General features: G+C 40.7%; 1 protein-coding gene across 3 annotated transcripts in view; it reads right to left on the bottom strand.

Annotated features, from left to right (window-relative positions):
• Positions 1 to 6,891: 6,891 nt before the first annotated feature.
• Positions 6,892 to 24,108, bottom strand: part of LOC142020701 (uncharacterized) — a 54,702-nt gene continuing 37,485 nt past the window's right edge. For all 3 annotated transcript variants that reach the window (XM_075008807.1, XM_075008808.1, XM_075008809.1), the window contains 6 exons: positions 20,861 to 20,987; positions 17,842 to 18,041; positions 16,729 to 17,004; positions 15,793 to 16,011; positions 13,835 to 13,972; positions 6,892 to 7,252 (listed from right to left, as the gene is read on the bottom strand). In XM_075008807.1, coding sequence (XP_074864908.1) covers positions 7,191 to 7,252; positions 13,835 to 13,972; positions 15,793 to 16,011; positions 16,729 to 17,004; positions 17,842 to 18,041; positions 20,861 to 20,987 — 1,022 coding nt within the window. In that variant the 3' untranslated portion in view covers positions 6,892 to 7,190. The remainder of the gene's footprint in view (positions 7,253 to 13,834; positions 13,973 to 15,792; positions 16,012 to 16,728; positions 17,005 to 17,841; positions 18,042 to 20,860; positions 20,988 to 24,108) is intronic.

Here is a 24,108-nt window from a genome sequence, read left to right as displayed (position 1 = left end):
ATTCATCTTCTAATAATAAGTACCACAAATTAAAAACATTACATTTCATTTGCATTTTTCAGCATACATTTGTGAAAGTTGCATGGGTATAGGCTTAAATTTATTGCCTTGACAAGCTGAATGAAAGAAAGCCAGCTCCTGGTCTGCATGCTTTGCTTTTAAACCAACTGGCAAAGAAATAAGGAAAAACTTACCCTTTTCTTCTTTATGGGTCACGCATTTGCCCTGTATGTTTGGGAGTTTGTGCACGCATCTTGGAGGTGTTTTCCCCTACGGTAACCAAATCATTACAATTTTATCATGAAAAAAGACTCCATCTCCTTTTACACTACAAGGAAGCAGCAAATGGGCATAAAATCATTACCCCTTACGTTCTTCCAATTACCTTTTAACAAGCTGCTCGGATCTAAACTAGCAGTGGTAATTCCTGGATTAGTCTGATCATAGATGTATGTATTATGAAATAGTCATTTTAAGAAAGTATGCATTTCCCCCTGTACAAATATAGCATTGTGGCACAAAGTGTTAGTTGCTATGTCAAAACTGCTGAAGCTGTGGAAATGTGTTACAAGAATGTCTTTCTTCCTCTCTTTGAAAGCTATCCCAGAGACTGCTGTTCTGCAGAGGGGAATGAGACTAGTCCCTAAATCTGTGGTGTCCAACATGCCAGACACATATGGCTATTTGGCTGGCTGAACATAGCTAGTTGGCTTGTGCAATAAATCTCTTTTCAGAATAATGTGGCTAGTTTGCTACAGCAGTAGCCACTAGAGCAACTACTGCTTCAGAACTGGTTGGACAGCACATCCCTAAATGCTAACGTTGCTGTACCTTACGGTTTCTCTTTGCAGTGGCACCTCACTGCACAGTAGAGCTGAGCCCCCCATCCCAGACTGGTGCATAGCCTGGTGCCCCCATCACGGGCACAAGGCCCTTTTCCCCTGCCCCAAACCTAGCTATATCTCTTGTCAACCACTCTCACTACAGCCACTGAACACCCTATATCCTTGCTCAGCCACCCTGACCAACTTACACAGAAGGCTCTTTCCTACTCCTCTTCAACCACAGCCCATACCCTGGCTCTCATCCACCGAATGTCCCTTCCTTCCAGACTGATTCTGTACTCTCCTAGACATAGGACACTGACCTGTAGTGACACTACACGTAGGAACCTATGAAAAATAAATCTCCAAATATTTAAATCTAAATATTTAAATCTAATCTAGGGCTGCAAACACAAACATGCATTAATCCTAAACGTGTTATTACACGGCCTTGCTATGGGCAAAGTGAAGGCTATCCGAGTGCCTAAATTGTATTTCTTGAGCATAACATGTTGGAATTTAGGGTTAACCTGAATTCTCACCTTCCTGCATCTGTACTTCTTGACTTTGGGAATCACTGCAATATCTCTATTATGTGTATAACCTTACATTACTGGTATTTACACTCAACATAACTTCCCTCCGATTTTTTTTTTTGGTCTGGGAATTCATATAGAGTCCTTCAGAACTGCCCCAAGATACTGCATTCTCTCCATTGCGGCCTTTGGATAGTCCAGGCCACTCACCACTAGCAGACACTCCTTAAACTGTTATGCTGACAAATACTTGGGTGATAACTAGCAATGTAGAGTTTAATGCTTTGTCTCAACTAGTTGAGAGTTCATCTTATGAGGCACAAATGGACAATAATCCAGCATGCTCACCCCTAGCTCTAGTGAAGGAGCAGCTGTACAGAAGCAAAATACTTTGTAAAGCATGGGGGCTTCATAACTTGGCAAATTATCAGTCATGGTCAGTTTAACTTTTTAAATAATTAATTTATCTCAGTTAAGGTCTTATATCCAATTTCTCCATTTCCAGATTAGGTATGTTGGCTGCTACAGCAGCACCTGTCTACAGACAACCAGCTGCTGCTCCCAACAACAGAAGGCTAAGCACTCATGCATGCAATACAGAAACTGCTCCCAGCTGTCTTCAGCTTGTGTCTGTGGTGGCAGTGGGGAGAGGAAACAAGCATCAGGACCCTTTTCTATCCCCTTCAAAATAAATGGACAGCCGAGGGAAGGAAGTGATCTTCTTTGTCTCACTTGCCCTGCTGAGATTGTAGCAGTTCTGGACTCCTGGTAGCTCTTTGATCAGCTAGTGCCAGGGAACCCCAAAAGTCTTTCACCACTCCCAAATTCCTAGTCAGGGGCTGGAAGAAGGGAGAGAGGCTCTGCTCTCTGTATGTGAGCCCATTCAACTGAAATGTGCACAATAGCTCCCACTAGCCTTCAAAGAACTTAGAGATGGCTTCTCTTTTTCACATATTTTGGAGGAAGGACCATGGTTCTTAGCCTCCTCTCCACAAAGTCTTCAGGCTGATGTGGCTATAGAAAGCATTAGACTGAAGTGTTTCTGGCAGTAAAGACCCTCCTGTATTAAGCTAGTTGTGAAAGAGACAATGAATCTCACGTCTCAGAGTAGAGTGACCAGATGGGCTTTGCCAAACAAGAGACTTTTATTCATCAGTAGCCCTTCTGTTTTACTGTGTTCCTAAATACACAACACTGGAGATCAGAAGCAACAGGTATGTATTGGAAAATTAGCGAAAAATCAAGACATACTGCCAGAAAAACTAAGGAATTCTGGTTAGACAATGAAAGGCAAAAAGCCAAATACAGCTGTGTGAAACTATGGTATTCAACAGCTAAAACACAGAAGTCAACTGAAGTCTTGGCAGCACAAGAGGGGTATAAAACTTCAAGCATCCCACTCCATACTGGCATCAAATTTAGAGAGTGTATCCTCACTTTTTCATTCTAACACTAGAACAAGTTTTTAGTAAAAATCTCACCAATTTGTTTCGAGATGATTTAATAGTATAATCACTAGACATTACAATATAATAGCACTAAAACAATAATGGCAGAGTATATTGGGAGGATGGGAAAATCAAACTGAGTAAATTTGATTTAAAGTATTTACTTAATATAGGCACCGGAGATCTGTGACAATTTGACTTGTCAATTCATACCTATTTTCAAATTCAACCTACAAACTTTCCAAGTACAGCAAGAAGAGTATTTGTTACATTTTCAAGTTTCCAGTTATATTAAATAAATGTCAACAAAGCCATTATTCCTCTTTCAAAAGAAAGATGAGCAATAAAAGGTGCAGATTTGATGCAGAATCTCTAACTAGGGGTATGTCTATACTTACTGTGGGTTCGATGCACCATGATCAATCTGCTGGAGTTTGATTTTGCCACATCACGTAAAAGACTGACAAGCTGAGAATATGTCCTTAACCAGATCAGTAACAGCACATCAGATCCATCAGAGCAGCAGCTCAACTCCATTCACTAAGATTATGCTGTGACTTCAATTAATCAAGGAAAAAAGGCCCTGCCCCCACAGGCAGTTCTCTTGATATAAAACAGTACTGGAGACAAAACTATGTAGACTGTACCTTGATGCACGTAGTCAGAGTAAACTCAAGGCTTTGTCTTCACTAAAATATTATATTAAGATTCCTACCTTGATAAAAAACAAATATCCCAAAGCATTTTTTTTAAAATGAAACCATAGCTTCACTTCCACTGGCTTTCATGGGTATAATATCAGACATATAATGAATACAGACTACATTCATCTTTAAACCTTCCTCAACGGAGAAATGATCTTGGGATTAAGACATTACACTGGGGTTCAGGAGCTCTAGGTTCAAATCCTAGCACTGTGACAGACTTCCTGGAAAGTCCTTTAGTCCAGTGTCTCTTAAACTATATTCAGTGCAACCCTGGTTTTCCATGAAGAGCTCACGAGTGTGTCGTGAGTGTTTGAATTATTTTTCCAAAGTTTCACAATAAATAACCATTTTAGGATGATAATAGTAATGGAAAATACTGACAATTTTATTTCTACATCTCATGAGAGCAGTAGTAGTCTAGCAACACAACAAGATGGACTAACATTGTGCTACCCTCCTCCCTCCTCTAATTTTCTTCTCCTATTTATATCGCAGTGTTGCAACTAGCAACAACAGGTGGCGTATGTGCTACGCTGGCAGTCAGCTGCTTGATGTCAGCCAGCGCATGTGTGTGGCATATGAGGGTTTATTTTCTTAGGTGTTCTGCGTAAAAATATTTGTTGGTGTTTTGTGGTCTCAAAAAGTTTAAACACTGCTTTAGTCTGCACTTAAGTTCATCATTTGTAAAATGGAGATACTACTTCTGTACTTCATGGGAGTGAAGACATGTACAGTAAAAGCCCTTTTACTCAACAGTTCACCAGCAAACAACCTCAGCAAACCAGCATTTCTGAGCTGCACAGAAAGTCCAATCTAGAATGCCATTGGTGCAGGGCTGCCAGAGGATTGGTGTGTGGGAGGGGGTGTAAAATGCAGTCTGGGAAATGGTTTGTGTTCTGGAGATTTGGGGCAGAGGCTGGGGCATGGTAGAGGTTGGGTTGTGGGAAGCAGGGTGTGGGGCGCACATGTTCAGCTGCTGACACAAATGGCTCCCCATCTTTGCTAATGCTGGCAGAGACATTGCCAGGCAGCTCTGCAGAGATGCTTCCTCCATCCCTCTCCTCTCTGAGTGCTGTCTCCATGGCTCCCAGCCCATTGCCTGTCTGCTTACAGCCACCTGGCCAGCCTCTACCAGGAGCAGCAAACATGGGGAGCTAGTTGTGGGGCCACCAGAGGTGAGCACCCCAAACCTTATCCAGCATCCTGAGCCTCTCCCATGACCCAGTCTCCTGCTAGACTCAAGCCTCTCTCTCACAGACTGTGCCCCATCACACAACTTCAAACCCCTCTGTCATGAACTTCTATTTTTAATTTACCAGCACTCTCCTTTCTCCCAGCATGCTGAATAAAAGGACTTTCACTATATTAATGGTAGAAGGCCACATATACTACAGTATTAGCTGCCAGATAAATACATAGGTAGGAACTATATGGCCTGCAATTATTTGAGAGGACCTGTGAAAGCAGCTTACTTACTGATATGAGAACTTTGAAACCCACAGCTATTTAAAAACAAAAAAGCAACCCTTTCCACCTCCCACCCACCCAGTGCAGAATTCAGGATAAGATTTGATTAAAGAATACAGGCACATGCACAGCTTAATTTGAATAGAGATTTGAGTTACCTGGCAGCTGGTCCCTAAAATTCAGGATAGTTTAGCTATACTGGAACCAAAAAAGTAGCAATAGGATTGCATAATGTCAATTAAAGCAAAATAGCATGTTTTTCAGCACCATGCTTAACTTCCCGTAAAAGACAGGACTATTTTCCTAGTGTTTGTGGTGGGGACTGTACTTTGGAGTAGCGGTGCTGAACTAAGACTTACATGTGGCTCCTTAGTTAAAGTTAAATAAATACATTTGTTGAAAAATGAATTTTGACAGAGCCAACCTACTAAATTCTTTCTATCATGGGGGGAAAAATTGTACTAGAAGTTAGTTTTGTGAGCTTCTAATTGATTAAATGCTCTGCACGCTGACCTTGAGAGAAAGAACTCAAGAGGGGCTATAAATAGGGCAGTGAAACTCCTACCAAAATAGATTCCAGAACCATGATTTGTTAATAACCATACAGGTTGGTTAGTGCTACTTTAGCAGGATGTGTTAAGACTTGAAAATCTTGCATCCATAAATGATAAAGAAAAATTGTAACATACAAAATTACAACAATGAAAGAATTCTCTAAATTAATTACTATTCTTAACTTACACAATATCACATTCCTTCCTGTAAAAGTATTTTCCCTATTGTTATTGCAAGTGATACTTACAATTAACATAACTGAAATGTTAAAGTCATCTTTTCAGTTCTTTTAACTTGTGTGTGTTTGAAGTTTAGGTACTGAGCTAGCTGATTGTTTTTACTGTACTGCCACTTTCCACTTTGTTTGTGTGTCTTTCATAAAGATGAGATGAAAAGAAAAACCATGATTAAGAAACAAAATGTAAAGGATCTAATATTGCAGTTCTGAATTTATATACTATGTAGGCAACTGAGTGTTAATCTGTTTTTGGCAAGTCACTTATTTTTGTGACAACTAGCAGGTTGCACAGGTGTACACAATTCTTCTTTAAATTAACAAGTTAAATCTGGTACATTACTGGCCTGTGTGGAACTACATGGAAGCTAAGGTAGTTCTCAACATTAATTTTTCTTAGTTGCATCTGGGAGAGTATAATTAGTACATCATCTTCCTTAATCCTTTTGTGTCTTGTAACTTGAAGTTAATGACAACAGAAATGGAAAGACTCCCATTCCAACACATAGAAGACATAAGAGTTCACAGCACAATACTGTAACAAACATAAGATCTCAGTTAAAAGTATGAGAAGACAGCTAAGCAGGTGACATACTAAGAGTTGGTAGTTCCTTAATATGTCTTTATCTTTGGTCACGGAAGACGCAAGAGTAGTAGAAATAACACTTTTGTATTACATAAAAATATAAAATCCCCACCACACATTGTCTTTGCACACTATCAAAAAAGGCCTCAATCCCTGCCCAGCACAAGTACTGAAATTATATCTATAATAGACAGAAGTTGACCGCTGATATGCAATTTATCTACACCAATGGTGTGTCTAAAATCGACTTATCAGTGATCAACTACAGTGGCTGTCTACAAGGAAGAAGGTCAACAGGAGCATTTCTCCCATCAACCTTCCCTAATCCTGGAAGCTTGTGAGGAGTTCCATGGTCAACTTTCACCCCAAAAGCACCATTTCACGCATGCATGAAACAAAATCACCAAAGTTCAACCCTGAGTGGGTCGATCTTCTGCAGTAGTGTGGCTTTAGCCAGGGTCTGCTTAGCTTTCTAAAATAATCACATAGAAAAGTCAGATAAAACTTAATCACAAAAGAATCAGTGATAAGTTGTAAAAAACAAGCAGTTTATTTTGTGACCACATCTATTTAAACAATTTCTAGTTCATAAGACCATAAATCTACAACACTGGCCTTCCACAAATACTTATTTTGTTTGAACAGAACAGCTTCCTGAAATTTTAAAAAGTTCCCATAGGAATGTGTATAACAGAAAATGAGACACATTTAAGTTTGTCTGAGTGTAGAGACATTAATACAAGTTTATCCTGCTCTCTGCTATCTTGGAAGAGGGATGCCACCATCATGTTTAGTGTGTTCCATTATCAGTCCTGGTGTCTGCGAGGTCTTCTCATTTAAGCAAAGGCTTTGGTTTAGCTGCCCGTTGGTGCTGCACAGGTTTAACATGAACAGCTGTTACAAAAATAAAAGTAAAAAGATTAACACAGGTGTTTTACTTGTCTATGCCCCAACTCTTCCCCTGCCCCAGCTACATCACAATCAGTGAGGACTCCTCACCCTCTTGTACTGGCAAAAGGCTAACTGCTAGCTTCACTTCAGGGAGTTCTGTCATGCCCGTCACTGCAGTTACTGTACAGAACTGGATTCCTCTATAACTTTCCTGCTACTGAAGGCATCTGCCCTCAGATTTAAGACCAACTGTCTGCAGCCCTGGAGTCATGTCAGACTTCAGGCCACTGAAAGCCCACATAGCAGCCAAAGAGGACTTTTTCCATCTGGCTGGTCAGAAGAGATTGCACCCCCAACCTTCCGAATGTAGGTATGGCCACATTAATCAACACATTGACCAGCACGTGTCATTACTGCAATTCCTATGTACGAACAAACCACCCATCAATAAAAAGGCTCCAAATATGCTTGAATAATATGCTTCAATTCTTGAATAATAAGAATACAGCACTAAGAACATACTACTAACCACGTGACCAAGATGGTTGTAGTGACTGTGAAATGCTCAAGATTAGAGAATCTATAAAAGTAAAAAATATAATAATAATAGAGGATTTCAACTATCCCTATATTGACTGGGTACATGTCACCTCAGAATGGGATGCAAAGAAAGTTTCTTGAGACTTTTAATGAATGTTTCTTGAAGCTGCTAGTCCTGAAATGCACAACTGAAGAGGCAAGTTTTGATATAGTCCTAACTGGAGCACATGATCTGACCCAAAATAGCTGAACTGCTTTGATAGTGACCATAAGGTAATTAAATTTAACATCCCTGTAGTGGGGAAAACCCTACAGTAGCATTTCATTTCAGAAAGGGGAATTACACAAAAATGAGGAAGCTCATTTAACAGAAATTGAAAAGCACACAGTGCCAAAGGAAATCCTTGCAAGCTGCATGGAAACATTTTAGACACCAAAATACAGGCTCAATTTAAATGTTTCCTAGTTTCTGGCAAACAGAGGCCAGGCACACCATCCTGGCTAATCGCCTTTGATGGACCTATCTTGTTTTTTGAATCTGTTTGTAGTCCTGGCCTTCACAACATCTTCTGGCAAAGAGTTACACAGGTAACAGGTGCTGTGTGGAAAAGTACTTGTGTTTGTTTTAAACCTCCTGACTATTGATTTCACACGAAATCACAGAATCATATGGCTAGAAGGGACCTCGGGAGGTCATCTAGTCCAGCCCCCTGATTCAAGCAGGATCAACCCCCACTAAGTCATCCCAGCCAGGACCTTGTCAAGCTGGGACTTAAAAACCTCGAGGGATGCAGAATCCACCACCTCACTAGGCAATGCATTCCAATGCTTCACCACCCTCCTGGTGAAGTAGTTTTTCCTAATATCTAACATACACCTCCCCCTCTTCAACTTCAGACCATTACTCCTTGTTCTGAGAACAGTCTCTCACCTTCCTCTTTAGAGCTCCCCTTCAGGAAGCTGAAGGCTGCTATTAAATCACCTCTAAGTCTTCTCTTCTGTAAACTAAACAAGCCCAAATCCCTCAGCCTATCCTCATAGGTCTTGTGCTCCAGATCCTTAATCATTTTTGTTGCCCTCCTCTGAACCTGCTCCAGCAAATCCACATCCTTTTTATACTAGGCAGCCCAAAACTGGACACAATATTCCAGATGTGGCCTCACCAGTGCCAAATAGAGGGGAATAACTACTTCTCTAGATCTGCTTGAAATGCTCCTCCTGATGCACCCTAGTATGCTGTTAGCCTTCTTGGCTACAAGGGCACACTATTTACTCATATCCAGCCTTTCATCCACCATAACCCCTAGGTCCCTTTCCGTCGTACTGCTGCTGAGCCAGTCGGTCCCCAGCCTATAACAGTGCTTGGGATTCTTCTGCACCAGGTGCAGGACTCTACACTTCTCCTTGTTGAACCGCATCAGATTTCTTTAGGCCCAGTCCTCTAATTTATCCAGGTCACTCTGGATTCTCTCTCTACCCTCCAACGTATCTACCTCCCCTCTTAGTTTTGCATCATCCCCAAACTTGCTGAAGCTGCAATCCAGTCCCTCGTCCAGGTCATTAATAAAATGTTGAATAACACCGACCCCAGAACCGAGCCTTGCGGCCCCCCGCTTGAAACCAACCGCCATCCAGATATTGAGCCATTGACCACTACCAGTTGGGCCCAACCATCAAGCCAGCTTTCTATCCATCTTATAGTCCAGGGATCCAATCCATATTTCCTTAACTTATGGACAAGAATGTTGTGGGAGACCGTATCAAAAGCTTTGCTGAAGTCAAGGTATATCACATCCACTGACTTGCCCATATCCACAGAGCTCGTTACCTCTTCATAGAAGCTACTCAGATTGATCAGGCAGGACTTGCATCTGGTGAATCCATGTTGGCTACTTTTGATCACTTTCCCCTCTGCCAAGCACTCCAAAATGAATTCCTCGAGGATTCCCTCCATTATTTTCCCAAGGATTGAGGTAAGGCTAACTGGTCTACAGTTCCCTGGCTTGTCCTCCTTTCCTTTTCTAAAGATGGGCACTACGCTTGCCTTTTTCCAGTCACCCGGTATCTCCCCCATCTCCAAGAGTCTTCAAAGATAATGGCCAAAGGTACAGCAATGACCTCTGCCAATTCCCTCAGTACCCTCGGGTGCATTAAATCCAGACCCTAATGATTTCATTTGATGAGCCCTAGTTCTTGTGTTTACTCCTTCTCATAACACTTCCTTGTTCAATGTCTCCAAACCAGTCATGATTTTATAGACCTCTATCATATACCCTTCTTGGTCATCTCTTTTCCAAGCTGCTCCCTACTCATTTCTGTTGCCCTTTTCCGTACCTTTTCCAACTTCAATACATCTTTTTTGAGATGGGACCATCACATGTACATACAGCATTTAAGATGTGGGTGTATCATAGATTTAGAAGAGGCAATAAGACAGAAAAAGTCTTATTAGCTACTCCTTTCCTAATGATGCCCAACATTTTGTCTGTAGATGTTGTCAGAGAACTATCTGCAATGACTCCAAGACCTCTCTCGACTGATGACAGAATTTAGACTATCATTTAACATATATAATTGGAATTATGTTTTCCGATGTGGATTATTTTGCATTTATCAACACTGAATATCAACAGCCATTTTATTGTCCAGTCATTCTGTTTTGTGAGATCCTTGTATAACTCTTTGCTGTCAGCTTTGGACTTAACTATCTTTGGTAATTTTAGATCAACTGAAGATTTTGAAACCTCACTGGTCACTCCCTTTCCAGATCATTTATAAAAATATTGAGCAATACTTCTTGTAGCACAGACCCTGTGGGACACTGCTATTTACCTTACCCGCTTCTAAAAATAGAGCTTCTTTTCTTGCCCTTTGTTTCCTATCTTTTAGAGAGTTACTGATCCATGGGCAGACTTCCTTCCTATCCCATTACCTTGTCAAAGGCCTTCTGACATTGTAAATATACTATAGCTAGTAGATTCCCCTTGTCCAAAGGCTTGTTGATGCCCTCAAAAGAGTGACTGGTGAGGCATGATTTCCCTTTACAAAAACCATGTTGACTCTGTTAGAGTTAAATTAGAGTTTTATGGTTTCTATTCTATTTTCAGGTCGACTCCATTTTGTCTCACTTTCAGTATGGATTCCACAAGTGGCTTCTATTTTGAAAGATGGCTCCCAACGTGGGCTTGTCTTCTTCGCTCAAATAAGACGGGAAAATTAAGGTGGGAAGACTAAGGTGGGAAAATGACTCTAGTCTGACTGGAGACAGGGCTCTATAAAAAGGGATGGAGCCCACACCTCAGGGCCTCCTCTGATCCTCTCTCTAGCGTCCAGTCAGTGCTGGTAGCTAGGGCAACAGCTGCACACTGCTAGGCCTCATAGGCCAGTCTGACAGAGGATCTGGGGAAGCCAGCTGGTAGCTAGGGCAGCAGTCAGAGGACTGCTGGGCCTCGAAGACCAGTCTAATTTTATTTTATGTTATTTTATTTTGGGAAAACCTCACATACACACACACCTGTAGGTCATTTCTTTTAGGCATTCTCCACACAGGGCTACAAGTCAAGTGTAGAAGAAAGAAGACGAAGGAAATAACACTCTTGTCCCAACATTTCCTGTATCTAGTTCCTGGTATCCCTGACGGTTAATCCCCACGTCTTCCTTCTCATCTAGGACATAGTATTGTTTTCTTTACTTTTTCCTTGTAATCATATTGTGAGGGTCTGTATCAGATTAACATCCAAGCCGTTATCTAGTTCTGTTCTCTTATGTTGTAGGGAGTCCTATTTTCCTTGTAGTGTTGTATTATATTGTTCAAGTAACCGTTACTTTTACTCAACTTACCTTTGTCATAACTACACAATAACAATGTTAGAGGTGGAGTGCATAGAGCCCTGCAGACTAGTCCATCTTCTGATGAGTAAAATTGCACTTCTAACTGTCTCGGGGCTAACACCTCTTCCCCAACTATGTATCTAGTAATTCTATTTATTCCTACAGTTTCAACCAACTTACCCATTACTGAAGTTAGGCTTACTAGCTTGTAATTACTGGGAGTGTCTCTGGAGCCTTTTAAAATAAATTGTTATCACATGAGCTACCCTCCAGTCATTTGGTACAGAAACTAAGATTTAAATGTCACATACCATAGTTAGAAGATTTGCAATTTCATAGAACTCCTTCAGCATTCTTGGATGAATACCATCCGGGCCTAGTGACTTTTTACTGTTTAATCTATCTATTTGTTCCAAAACCTCTTCTAATGGCATCTCATTCTGGGACAATTACTCAGATTTGTCACCAAAAAAGAATGGTTCAGATTTGGGACGCTCCCTCACATTCTCACACCTGAAGACGGAGGCAAATAATTCATTTAGTTTCTCCACAATGGTCCCATCTTAACTACACCCTTAGCATCTCAATTGTCCAAGCTTTGGAGTGTTTGACTAGCAGTCCTTCATTTTTTTTTTCTTTTTGTCTTCCAAATTATACTTTTTACACTTAACTTGCCAGCTTATGTTTCCATTTTCCTAAGTAGGTTAACTTCTGCTTTTAAAAGAATGCCTTTTTGCCTCTGATTTTTTAAAAAATTCTTTGGTCAGCCACAGTGGCATTTTTTGGTCCTCTTACTTTTCTTTAAATAATTTGGAATATACATTTAAATGGAATATAGATTTAAATGGAACCTCTGCTATGGAGTCTTTAAAAATTTCCATGCAGCTAGTACAGTGTTCACTTTTCACACTGTATCTCATCTGCAACTAACTTCTTCATTTTTGTGTTGCTCCCCTTTCTGAAATTAAATGCTTCCACTGTGGTGGGCTGCTGCAGTGTTGTCATCCCCCCACCAGAGATGTTAAATTTTTCAGCTATATTCACCTGTTGGACCAGACAACTGTGCTCCACTTGTCATTTTGGATAAAGGACAGTATATAAATAGAAACATTTTGTATTAAAACATCTTGCTTACTTGGAGACAGTGTAATAAGTACAAGTGCTTTTTAATTTTGCATGTTGCTTTTATCTAATTTGAAATCATTATACATAAAATGAACATATTTCTTGGTAGCAAACTAACCTTTTTAAGGAAGATTACTGCATGTTTCATTGGAAATTCCAAAAGTTTTTTGAGTTAGGAGAGAAAAATTTTAGCTACAAGTATTGCATCTACTATCGTACTTTCTCCCTCTTTCTCTCTGGAATCTCTCATGTTGAGTAAGATTTCCCCTTATATACCTATGAGTGCAAAGGTGAGACATTAGGCCAATTCCGCTAAGTATGTAATATTAAACTGATAAAACAACGAGAAGTCCTGTGGTACCTTAGGCCCTTACAGAAAGTGGCATGCTAAGAAATGGCCCAAAATATGCTAATGAGGCGTGGATGCAAATTCCCTGCACCTCATTAGCATAAGGTCACATGATTTGGAGTCCGGAAGACATTCTTCTGGACTCCAAAACACCATTTAGAAACGCGGCCCCCAGGGGGTCTTCCAGAAGGAAGTCCTTCTTCCAGAGGCCTCTTCTTTCCAAAAATTTTCAGGAAGAAGGGGCCTCCGGAAGATGTTCTTCCGGACTCCAAAATGCTGTTTAGAAGCACGGCCCCGGTGGGGGTCTTCTGGAAGGAAGTCCTTCTTCCGGACTCCAAATCACATGACCTTATGCTAAGGAGGCGCAGGGAATCTGCATCCGTGCCTCAGCATATTTCGGGCTGTTTATTAGCATGCTACTTTCAAAGAAAGTGGCATGTGTAGAAACGGCCTTATATGCTAACAGATTTATTGAAGCATAAGCTTTTGTGGGCAAAGACCCACTTTGCCAGACCTGATCTGGAATGAGACCTGATCTGATGAAGAGGGTCTTTGCCCACGAAAGCTTATGCTCCAATAAATCTGTCAGTCTATAAGGTGCCTCAGGACTTCTCGTTTTTGCAGATACAGACTAACATGGCTACCTCTCTGATATTAAACTGAAATTCAGAAAGACAGTAAAGTGGCTGGTCTCAAAAAATTACAGAGCATAAAAATCTACAAAGCTTTCCCATCCTCACCTGGTGTTGGCAAAAGGCCAGGTTTCTCCCCAAGTAGTGGTCGTTTTGCAGGCTGATGGGGTGAGTATCCTAGTAGACCAGGTCTTTTAGCAGGTGCTGCTAGAAGAGGTGGAGGTTTACCTTTTGCACCAGACATGCCTGTTTGGAAATTAGGGTGATTTGAGTAGGGTATCACATTAATATTTAAACAGAGTTTAATTATAACACTATCTGGAATCAGTCAACTTGTAAACACTGCTCCCCACTCCATGGATCACCATCTTGTAGCAGTGGAAAGGCTTGCACATTTCTATGACCTCAAGTCTACATCTACACTTACTAAAACCTTCGAAATGGCCATGCTAATGGCCAAATCAAAGAATACTAATGAGGCACCTGAAATGCATATTCAGTGCCTCATTAGCCTGCCACTGGCCGCATCACTTTGAAAGTACGGCAGTTCGCTTGCCCACGGCTCGTCTACATGGGGGTCCTTTTTGAAAGGACCCCACCAACATCGAAATCCCCTTATTCCTATCAGCTGATGGGTAGATGAGCCATGGGCAACCGAACTGCAGCATTTTTGAAGTACCATGGCCAACGGCATGCTAATGAGGCACTTAATATGCATTTCAGTGCCTCCTTAGTATTCTTCGATTTGGCCATTAGCATGGCTATTTAGAAGTTTTTAGCAAGTGTAGACATGGCGCTATAGTGATGCTACCTGGAGTCACATACTTTCTTAGGGTCATGCATGGCAGAATGGTCAAGGGTGAGGTTCCAGACAAAGTATGACCCAAGAAGTCCTCAATGGCAAAGCAGATGGAGGACAGCTGCACAATGGAGGTGAAACTGTCGTGTAATGTAAAGGTGGATGAAGGCTGCAGCTGATAGAGGACTTCCGGAATGTAGGCCAGGGTGGGGAACCTATGGTTGCTCACTTTGACCTTGCCCATGAGGCTCAGAGCTCCCCACCCCATACGACTGCAGGGGCATAAGCCAGCTTGAGAGCCAGCACTAGCTCTCTGATGCAGAGGGTGGGAGCCCTGATCCTCACTGGATAGTCAGGGCAAGTAAGAGCAGGATTTGGCTGGTGGACTCAGCCAGGCAGGTGGGAGGAAGTGTTTACTGCATGCCACAGGGAAGCACTCTGTCCAGGCACTGCTCCCCACCACTCCCATTGGCCAGGAATCAGCCAACAGGAATGGCAGAGTAGACGGTGATGCCTGCATGTAGTGTTTCCCTGCTGTGTGCAGGAGCCATGTGCAGACAGCTTTGCTGCTTCTTTCCCAGAACTGCACCAAAGAGATGCCCCCATCTCCTCAAGACCCAGTCACACACTCTGCACCTGGCCTCCCCATATCAGCTCATTCCTGCATTTGGATTTTTCTCCATCTCACTTGGAGGCCAGGTCAATGAGAGGTGGTTTTTTCGTTTGTGTGGTTGGTTGGCTGGTTTGGTTTGGAGTGTTTTTGCGCTGCTCACTTGTATGTGGTGCCCAACTGAGCCTTCTGTGGGTCAGGACCCAAAAAAAGTTCCCCACCCCTGCTGCAGGGCTTTTTATTCCAGTCATGCTTTACTTATGTACCTAATACACACTTCTTACTGCCTAATGCTTGTGAGTCTTAACACTTCTATAATCCTAAAATAACACACACTGATTATGTATGAAAAAGCGTATGAATTAACCATAAAACCCAAACACCACAATACACGGATAACAAAATAAACCAATTGTCTGTGCTATTTAAATCACTACTCTCAACCTTTGTAAATGACTGAATTTTTGGGGCTCCATCACCCCTCACATCATTATACTTCTCACACCTTGATTATATTTCTGTGACAGTTTTATGATGAAATCTATTTCCTTCATTAGAATTATTTGATTATAATCAAATCAGCCATGAAAGAAAAAAATCAAGGTAGTAAATTAGTGTCAAATATAAAATTTGATATTAGAAAAAGTTGTTACTAACCTGGTGTTGGAAGAAGAGCTCCTGAGGGCCTATCACCCAACAATGCAGGTTTAGCTGGAAGATGGAGTGATTGACCTAAAAGAGTATTTCTGTTGGGTGTTGGTAGAAGGGGTGGAGGTTTACTTAAGGTATGGGTGGAAGTGCTTGTACTCGGCATCATGTTTGCTTGATACAATGCATCTTCAACTTCAGTTGAAGGATTAGTTCGTTCAACAAGGGCTAGTTTGAGAGAAAAACAAAAAGTAAGTAGCTCTTAAGAGTACACCCTTATAAACACTGCGTGACCTACAATAATAAGATTATTACTAAGTATTAACCCCTTTATCTAGAAGTTCAATAGTTTCTATAGGGATGTTCCTATGGATCAACACAACACCAGAATATCTTTCTAAAATAAGTTTTATAAAACTTATGCAAGTTCGTTGGTTTGTTTTAGCTGTTAAAAACGTTATGCTGAATTTTTCTTAAATACTTTGCAAACTATACATGTTAGAGTAACGGTTTTTAATAAACCTGATGTGAAATTCTACACAATGTTTCCTTCTATATGAATTTATTTTATAATACTTTTATATGTGCATGGTATTAGTAAAACCTAAAAGGTGAGATGTTAAAGAAAAAAGCTAGAAAATTTTACTTGTAACGCTAAATCTGATGGGAAAGTGATTGCCCCACTAAAGGCTAGGATATAAAGATTAAGTGTTTGATGTGCGACCATATCTATAGTGAATGTGTATTTGATTTTAGGGTAGATATACACGTGCTTTAAAACACATTGACATGTACCGGTGGACTTTGGATCTCCACTTTAATAATCATTATTTGCAGACTATTTATAAAATGGTGTGTACCTGCCATTCAGCTGGACTTGGGTAACACATGTTGATTTTAAAATATGTTTAAAGCTGTATTTTTTGGGGAAAAAAGCATGAATACCTTCAAGCTCATCTTTCCTGGTCTTCAGGTAGTCACTTATTGAGTTCAACTCCTCACGATATAAATATTTTCCCTCACTTAACAGAAAGAGAAGATGTCTAATTCCTAGAGGCACTCTGTAATTCTCATAGAGCTCCCGTTCTATGTAGTCATCCACCAGATCAGCTGCTTTGTGTGAAATTTCGGTACGCTCCTGCTGCTCACGCTCAGCAAAAATTTTCCCAAATGCTTTAACTATCAGAGCCAATGCATCCTCCATGGGCATATTACGGTGTACTACAGAGAAGAGAGAGAGCTTGCTTTATCAGTCTTGTGTTCCCATCTACTTGACACATTTACAAAAAGACAGAAAACAGAGCTGTTAAGTCTGCGTGTAGTTCAGCTGAATGAAATTTTAAAGGTTTCTATTTCAGGATTAACATGGTTACCAAGTAATTACAAAGGTTAGTTTGATTCAGCACAACTATGTGCAATGTTAATTACATTTAAAATTTTTCCCCAATGAAAAGATACAGGACACTTGTCATCTTAATTTAAGATTCCTGGTTTCACACTTGAACAGTTCTGCAAATATCCAACAGAAATAAGAGGCAAAGTAGTATTTGCATAGACTTCTTAAATTCAGAACATATTTTACCTGAATGGAGGAATAGGACAGATAGGTATTTCTCATTTAAAAAGAAAGTGCCTCTGGTAATAATCACTAGAACAACTGTGTTACTGTTAAGGGGAAGATGGGAAATCTGAAGTTAAAGTTTTAGAAAACCAAAGACTTAAAATAGACAGATTTTAACTTGATCCAACTATGTAGCAATAAGAATGTGAACAGTAGTCATGTTATTTGTATATAATGCCCTACTATTACTTACTATGGTAGACAGCTTTTGTTGCCTATTTCATGTCATTTAAGAAAAAGAAATTGGGCAGATGGATTTGTGTTCTGGGACTTACTGGAAATTAATTCCATGAAGTATTTACAAATTGTAATATCAGGTTTTGTTACCAAGAAGCGTGATGTGTAAGGTGAATATTTTAACATTTTCTATGAAAATTAAATTGCAGTTTTGAATGGGGACTATTTTAAGTGACATTTCTACATGAAGCTAAACTTACTTTTGATAGACTCATGAAGCATGATTACGGTGCAAGAGGAAAGTGCTACATTTGACTGTTCAACAAGAATACAAAATGGGGAACCATCATTTTTAACTTCTTGGAGGGCGCGTGTGAGACCCAACTCTGATGTAAGGTATATCATTTCCACCACAAGGCCATGATCCTGCAACCGATGGCCTATGACTGTTGCATATTCCCTTAAAGAAAAAAAAGAGGCTGGTTATTTTACAAATAAAAGTTTGTGTCACTGTTGTTACCATGCTGTAGTTCATGTTTTGTATGCTCTAAATTACAGGTAACAATTCTAGTTAATTGAAGTGTAAAAAAAACCAGGGTTTTTTCCCCAACAGATGGAATGTTTCTTAAATCAGACAAGCTCTTTCATATAATAGAACGGAGATTTAAAAAAAAAAAACAAAAAACAAAAAAAAAACCCATATACCAACTATTTTAGAAAGTATCTTTATCAGGATTCAACTGTTTGGAAATCTGATTTCTTCATATATGGGAAATATTAATTTGGGATCCCTATGTGGTCATGTATTAAGTGGTGTTTTGGAATGTATGTGCATATATGAATTTATTAATGAACGAAACTATTTATATTTACAATTTTATTTATTCTAATTCATTATGTATGTATCATCCCGGATATAGTCAAATACATTCAATTAAAACTTGACTTCCCTGCTCCTCCCACATATAAACTGTTTGACTGGGTAAGCCTCTTAGTTGATTTTTTAAAAATAAGAGTGCAGATAAACAGGGAAGGGCATTGAAAATTAAGCTTAAAGGATTTTTATGCTCAGCTAATGTATAGCACACATCATATTACATGTACTTAGCTCCATATGAAACTTCTGAGGACTTGTTTACAGTGGCAAGTTACTGCACAGTAACCTTCTCATTAAGGGATGTGAAAATACACATACTGAGCCCAGTGTCTTAAATGCCAGCGTAAACAGGATCCCAGCACTGGGAGCTATGGTTTACACAGAGCACTGGGAGAGCTGGTGCCATGACCACACTGTTAACTTGGAAGTACAGGCAAAGCCTGAGTCTTATCTGCTTATTTTACAGATGAAAGATCATTAGTGTTAACAACAGCGAAGAAGTAGTCCTCTTCGTTTTGTCTTCCTCATCAGAATTGTTAGACGACATCCAATGATTACATTATTATATATACAAGACAAAAGTACAGATAACTTTGTGTACCACGTGGTACTGACTGTTTTGATAGTTAGGAAGATGTTGCTTTAACAAGTATATTTGATGTGAAAGCAAGTGAAGGAAAATGGAGATCAAGATGTCAATTTTACACACAACTGTTTCCTACTGTATCAACTTGAGAGGGTTTTTTATTTATTTATTTTTAAACTAACAAAGTGCTTAGAAAATGGAGCATTATCATTCAAATGACTCCACAAGCTAGGCTAAGTTGTTCTTTCAGACAAAGCTACAGTAATGGCCATCTTTCACCATGACTGCAAGTCTCTCTATTACTGAATACAGAACAGACATTTCACAGAGTGCTGACCTCTGTTATTATGCAATGCTGAGTACTGACAGAGGATTTGCCAACTGCATTTGAAGTGATCACCCACAATAACATCTTTCAGATGGCGCCACAAATTAAGAGATGAGGAAAAATCGCTAGTGTAATCCAAGTATCACCTGAATATCAGAAGACTAATAGGTGGGCGGAAGGAAAGAAGGATGGATGGATGGACGGGGATTCAGGTACTGTATTTACAACACCAGAATCCGACACTGAAAGGAGAGCAGCAGTATCAGCACTGCTTTAGACTGATGAGTTTCCTGATTCCCATACTAGAAGCTGTGTAAAATTCTAAAAAGTATGCTTTATTATCTACTAGTTTCTGTGTAGTTAACCCATGTAAAAACAGAATATTGGCAATTAATTTTGTGTTGTACACTAAATATAGAACATTCATTTTGTTAACAAAAGGTTTAAGGAGGAAAGAAAGAGAATAGAAAAAATAGCACGTAAGTGGTTACATTGAACACTAAGAAAATAGTTAAGCTTTCTTGTACTAATCCTCCTGGCCCTCAAATAAACCCTATTAGAAATGCATCAGTGATTGTCAAGGCCTCCATATTATAGTTGATCCCGATCATCTCCAGGATATGGACAATTATAAAATACAAATTTATAGTTATACAATAATGAAAAAGAAAATTCTCTTCATTCTGCCTCATTTAACTCTTTTTTCCACAGATGTAATTTCATTATGTTTCAAGCTTTTATATTTGTTAGAAAAATGACACTGAATACTTTATACAAGAAACATAAGGTTCTATGCACTATGCAAACGTCATTCCTCGTAAGAATTAATCTGGATGAAAACCAAGTTACCCAACGTGGAAAAAAACTGTTTACTTTCAGTTTAAAAGGAAGCTACATTTATAAAACTTTTTCTGAAAGTTTGTTTCAAAATTTCTTTTGCTGTTATCACCATTTAACCCGACTATAAGATGAAAGAAAAACATTTGAGTTTGCGCATTTCATAGTGCCTTCTATATAACCAGATCCCCTACTGTATATGTGGATTTTTACTGAGTAAGAACTTTTTTTTAAATTAGGAAAAATATGTAAAATATTAAAATTGTCAAGGTGACAAGAAAAGGTGTAGGATCTGAACCTGCAGTTAATATTTTACATTGATTAGATTCTTAGTTTCCAAAATGAGTTTCCTAATAAATGCTAAAATGTAAACAAAAAATTCAGAGTTAAGTCAGAGTTAATTTGCTTTGGAAGTAATTTAAAAAAAAATACTTCTGTGTGCACTCACGCACACTTAATATGCTCAGTGATCTAGGAGATACAGAATTTAAAGTACTTTAGAAAAAAATAGAATTAAGTAACTTCAGAGAGAAAAATGCTGCCTTAATATTCATATATTACCTATATCTTCAGCTCAGAAAGAACAGTATAATTAAACGAACATCTTAAGTGGAAACCTAAAACACCTTATTCTTTACATTAGAAACTTACGTTTGTTCCCTGCTGATGGACACAATGATACAGTCAGAAGGTCTTTCTTTATCATACTCTTTCTGTATCTGCTGGTAAAACTGCTGGTATAGCTTCTCCCTGCGATCATCCCTGTTATAGTCATCATCTAAAATTAAAGGAGGAATTGATTAAAAGGTAAAAGTGACTGGAAACCATTATCAGAGCTTCAAGTGTCTTTCCCACTTAAGCATGGGTGGAAATAGAGAAGTCCACTAAAAATTGCACAGTGTATCTAGCAAAAAGGTATTTGTCTTGGACACACAGCAAGAGAGACAAGGAAAAGGGAAGGTGATTTAATGAGGCAACACTTTTATTAACTCATCTGGGATTTATCCAGTAATAACTAAGCCCATGCATGTCGCTCATCCTTCCTAAAACTGTTCTGCCTAGTGAAGACCGTCTTCAGAACTGCCCCTCACCCCATCAAAATCTGATCCCAGCCCAGTTAGAATCCTACTGTCCACCCCTCATAAAATGCTGAGGGAAAAGGATTGGTTCTTAAGTGCAGGAGTCATTTTGAGGCCCAACAAAGTTCTGCATGTTCTCTGGAAGTAGATTTAGGGGAAGGCATCTTAGGGGGGAGGGATAGCTGGGTGGTTTGAGCACTGGCCTGCTAAACCCAAGATTGTGAGCTCAATCCTTGAGGAGGCCACTTAGGTATTGGGGCAAATAGATGTCAGGGATGGTGCTTTGTCCTGCCAAGAAGGGCAGGGGACTGGACTAGATGACCTCCCAAGGTCCCTTCCAGCTCTAGGAGATGTGTGTTTAACTCTGGTCCTTCAAGGAACTATACCTCAATTTAAAAAGTGCATGTTTCCAGTGCAAATAACCAGAAGGTGGCAGCAACTATTTTGGCTACATCCCTAAGCCCGTCCCACACATTAAACAACCCCTTTCAGTGAATATAGAAAAATTATTTACCTTTTCCCATAATACAAGAACTAGGGGACACCAAATGAAATTGATGGGTAGTAGGTTCAAAACTAATAAAAGGAAATTTTTCTTTACACAGCGCACAGTCAACCTGTGGAACTCCTTGCCCAAGGAGGCTGTGAAGGCCAGGACTCTATTAGGGTTTAAAAAAGAGCTTGATAAATTTTTGCAGGTTAGGTCCATAAATGGCTATTAGCCAGGGATAAAGTATGGTGCCCTGGCCTTCAGAACAAGGGCAGGAGATGGATGGCAGGAGATAAATCACTTGATCACTGTCTTCAGTTCTCCTTCTCTGGGGCACCTGGCATTGGCCATCGTCGGCAGATGGGATGCTGGGCTGGATGGACCTTTGGTCTGACCCAGTATGGCCATTCTTATGTTCTTATGTTCCCTTTCCTAACATTGGCTAAAAATGTACTCTGTCCCTGAATAGCCCAGATAAATTAATATATTTTACAGGTTTAATCACCTCCTGATTTACACATTTTCTAGCCTCTCTGCCACAATGTCTGCTGCAAGATTTCAAATCAGGTTACAGCTGTCCATGCAGAATCCATCCTGATTCTGCCCTCTTTTTGCCCTAGTTATTAAGTCAGCCCTCTTACAAGATCCCACAGAGTTTTCCCACAAGTGGCTACCAAAAAGTGTTATTGTACACCTAGATTTAAAAACTGGATATCAGACAATCCTGGGGCATGCTTTTCCTTCTATGCAATCATCCCCTCACCAAGACCCAAATGTGAACCTTCTGGGCAATGGGCTGCCCACTTTGAGGCCTAAAGAGAAGTTACTCACTTGTGTCGTAATGATGGTTCTTCAAGATGTGTCCCCGTGGGTGCTCCACAGTAGGTGTCGGGCTCGCCCCGGCGCCGCAGATCAGAAATTTTCTAGCAGTTTCCTTCAGATTGCACATGCACCAATGCGCGCTGCTCCTTTGCGCGCCCTCGGTCATGTGCACGATCCGGTCCCCGCCAGTTCCTTGACCAACTGCCCCGGATGCTCCTGAAAAACACCAGACAGAGATCCGAAGCGGGGAGGAATGGGTGGGTAGTGGAGCACCCCCGGGGACACATCTCAAAGAGCCATCGTTACTACACAAGTGAGTAACTTCTCTTCTTCGAGTGGTCCCCGTGGGTGCTCCACAGTAGGTGACTACCCAGCAGTAACCCCAAGTAAGGAGGTGGGTACTCGATTCATGTGCAGCTTGCCCTTGAGAGGACTGCTGTCGACAGACGGGTATCCTCATCGAACACCCGGTGCAGGGCATAATGCTAGGCAAAGGTGTCGTAAGATGACCAAGTCGCCGCTCTGCAAATGTCTTTCAATGCGATTCCCTTGAAGAAGGCCGTTCATGCCGCCATCGCTCTGGTGGAGTGAGCCTTGGGCGGAGCTAGCAGAGGGGTCTTATGGAGCTCATAACACAGTTTTATGCAGGACACAATGTGATTTGAAATTCTCTGGGAAGAGAGGCCTTCCCCTTTCGACCTGGGAGCAAGAGACACCAGGAGTCTGTCCGTTTTCTGGAAGGGCTTAGTTCTGTCTATGTAAAAGGCCAACGCCCTCCTCACATCTACAGATGCAGTTGCGCCTCCTTGCTGGAGCTGTGAGGCTTTGGGTAAAACGAGGGTAATACTATTGGTTTGTTAATGTGGAACTCCGAAGAAACTTTTGGAACGAAGGCTGGGTATAACTGTAAGATCACCGCTTCCTTTGAGAATACAGTGCAGGGCGGCATGGCCATTACTGCTGTGAGTTCGCTCACCCTGCGGGCTGACGTAATCGCAAGAAGGAAGGTCGTTTTCATGGTAAGTAGTCAGAGGGGTACCGTGGCTAATGGTTCGAAGGGTGGTCCCGATAGCGTGTGGAGTACCAAGTCTAAACTCCATGACAGTGGTAGCAGTTTTCGAGGATGGTACAGGTTTACCAGCCCCTTCAGGAACCTTGTGACGATAGGATGGGCGAATATGGTGGGCCCTTCCTCTTTGTGCTGAAAGGCTGATATAGCTGCGAGGTGGACCTTTAGTGAGAATAGAGAGAGCCCATCTCGTTTGAGGTCCAGCAGGTATTCTAGAATTACAGTTATAGGGACGTCGAGAGGAGCTAACTGCTTGGAAGAACACCAAGAGGTAAATCGTGTCCACTTCTGCTCGTAAGTCCTCCTGGTGGAGGTCCTTCGGCTACACTCTAAGATTTGTCTTACTCCCTCCGTACACGTGCTCTCTAAGGCGCTGAGCCATGGATTAGCCATGCTTGTAGGCGGAGTCCCTGAGGGTGCAGGTGCACTATGGACCCCT

The sequence above is a fragment of the Carettochelys insculpta genome, chromosome 14, assembly GCF_033958435.1.
Source record: "Carettochelys insculpta isolate YL-2023 chromosome 14, ASM3395843v1, whole genome shotgun sequence".
In the NCBI taxonomy this organism is placed as follows: Eukaryota; Metazoa; Chordata; order Testudines; family Carettochelyidae; genus Carettochelys; species Carettochelys insculpta.
Note: the sequence above shows the minus strand (reverse complement) of the source record. Positions and strands in the feature narration are given on the sequence as shown.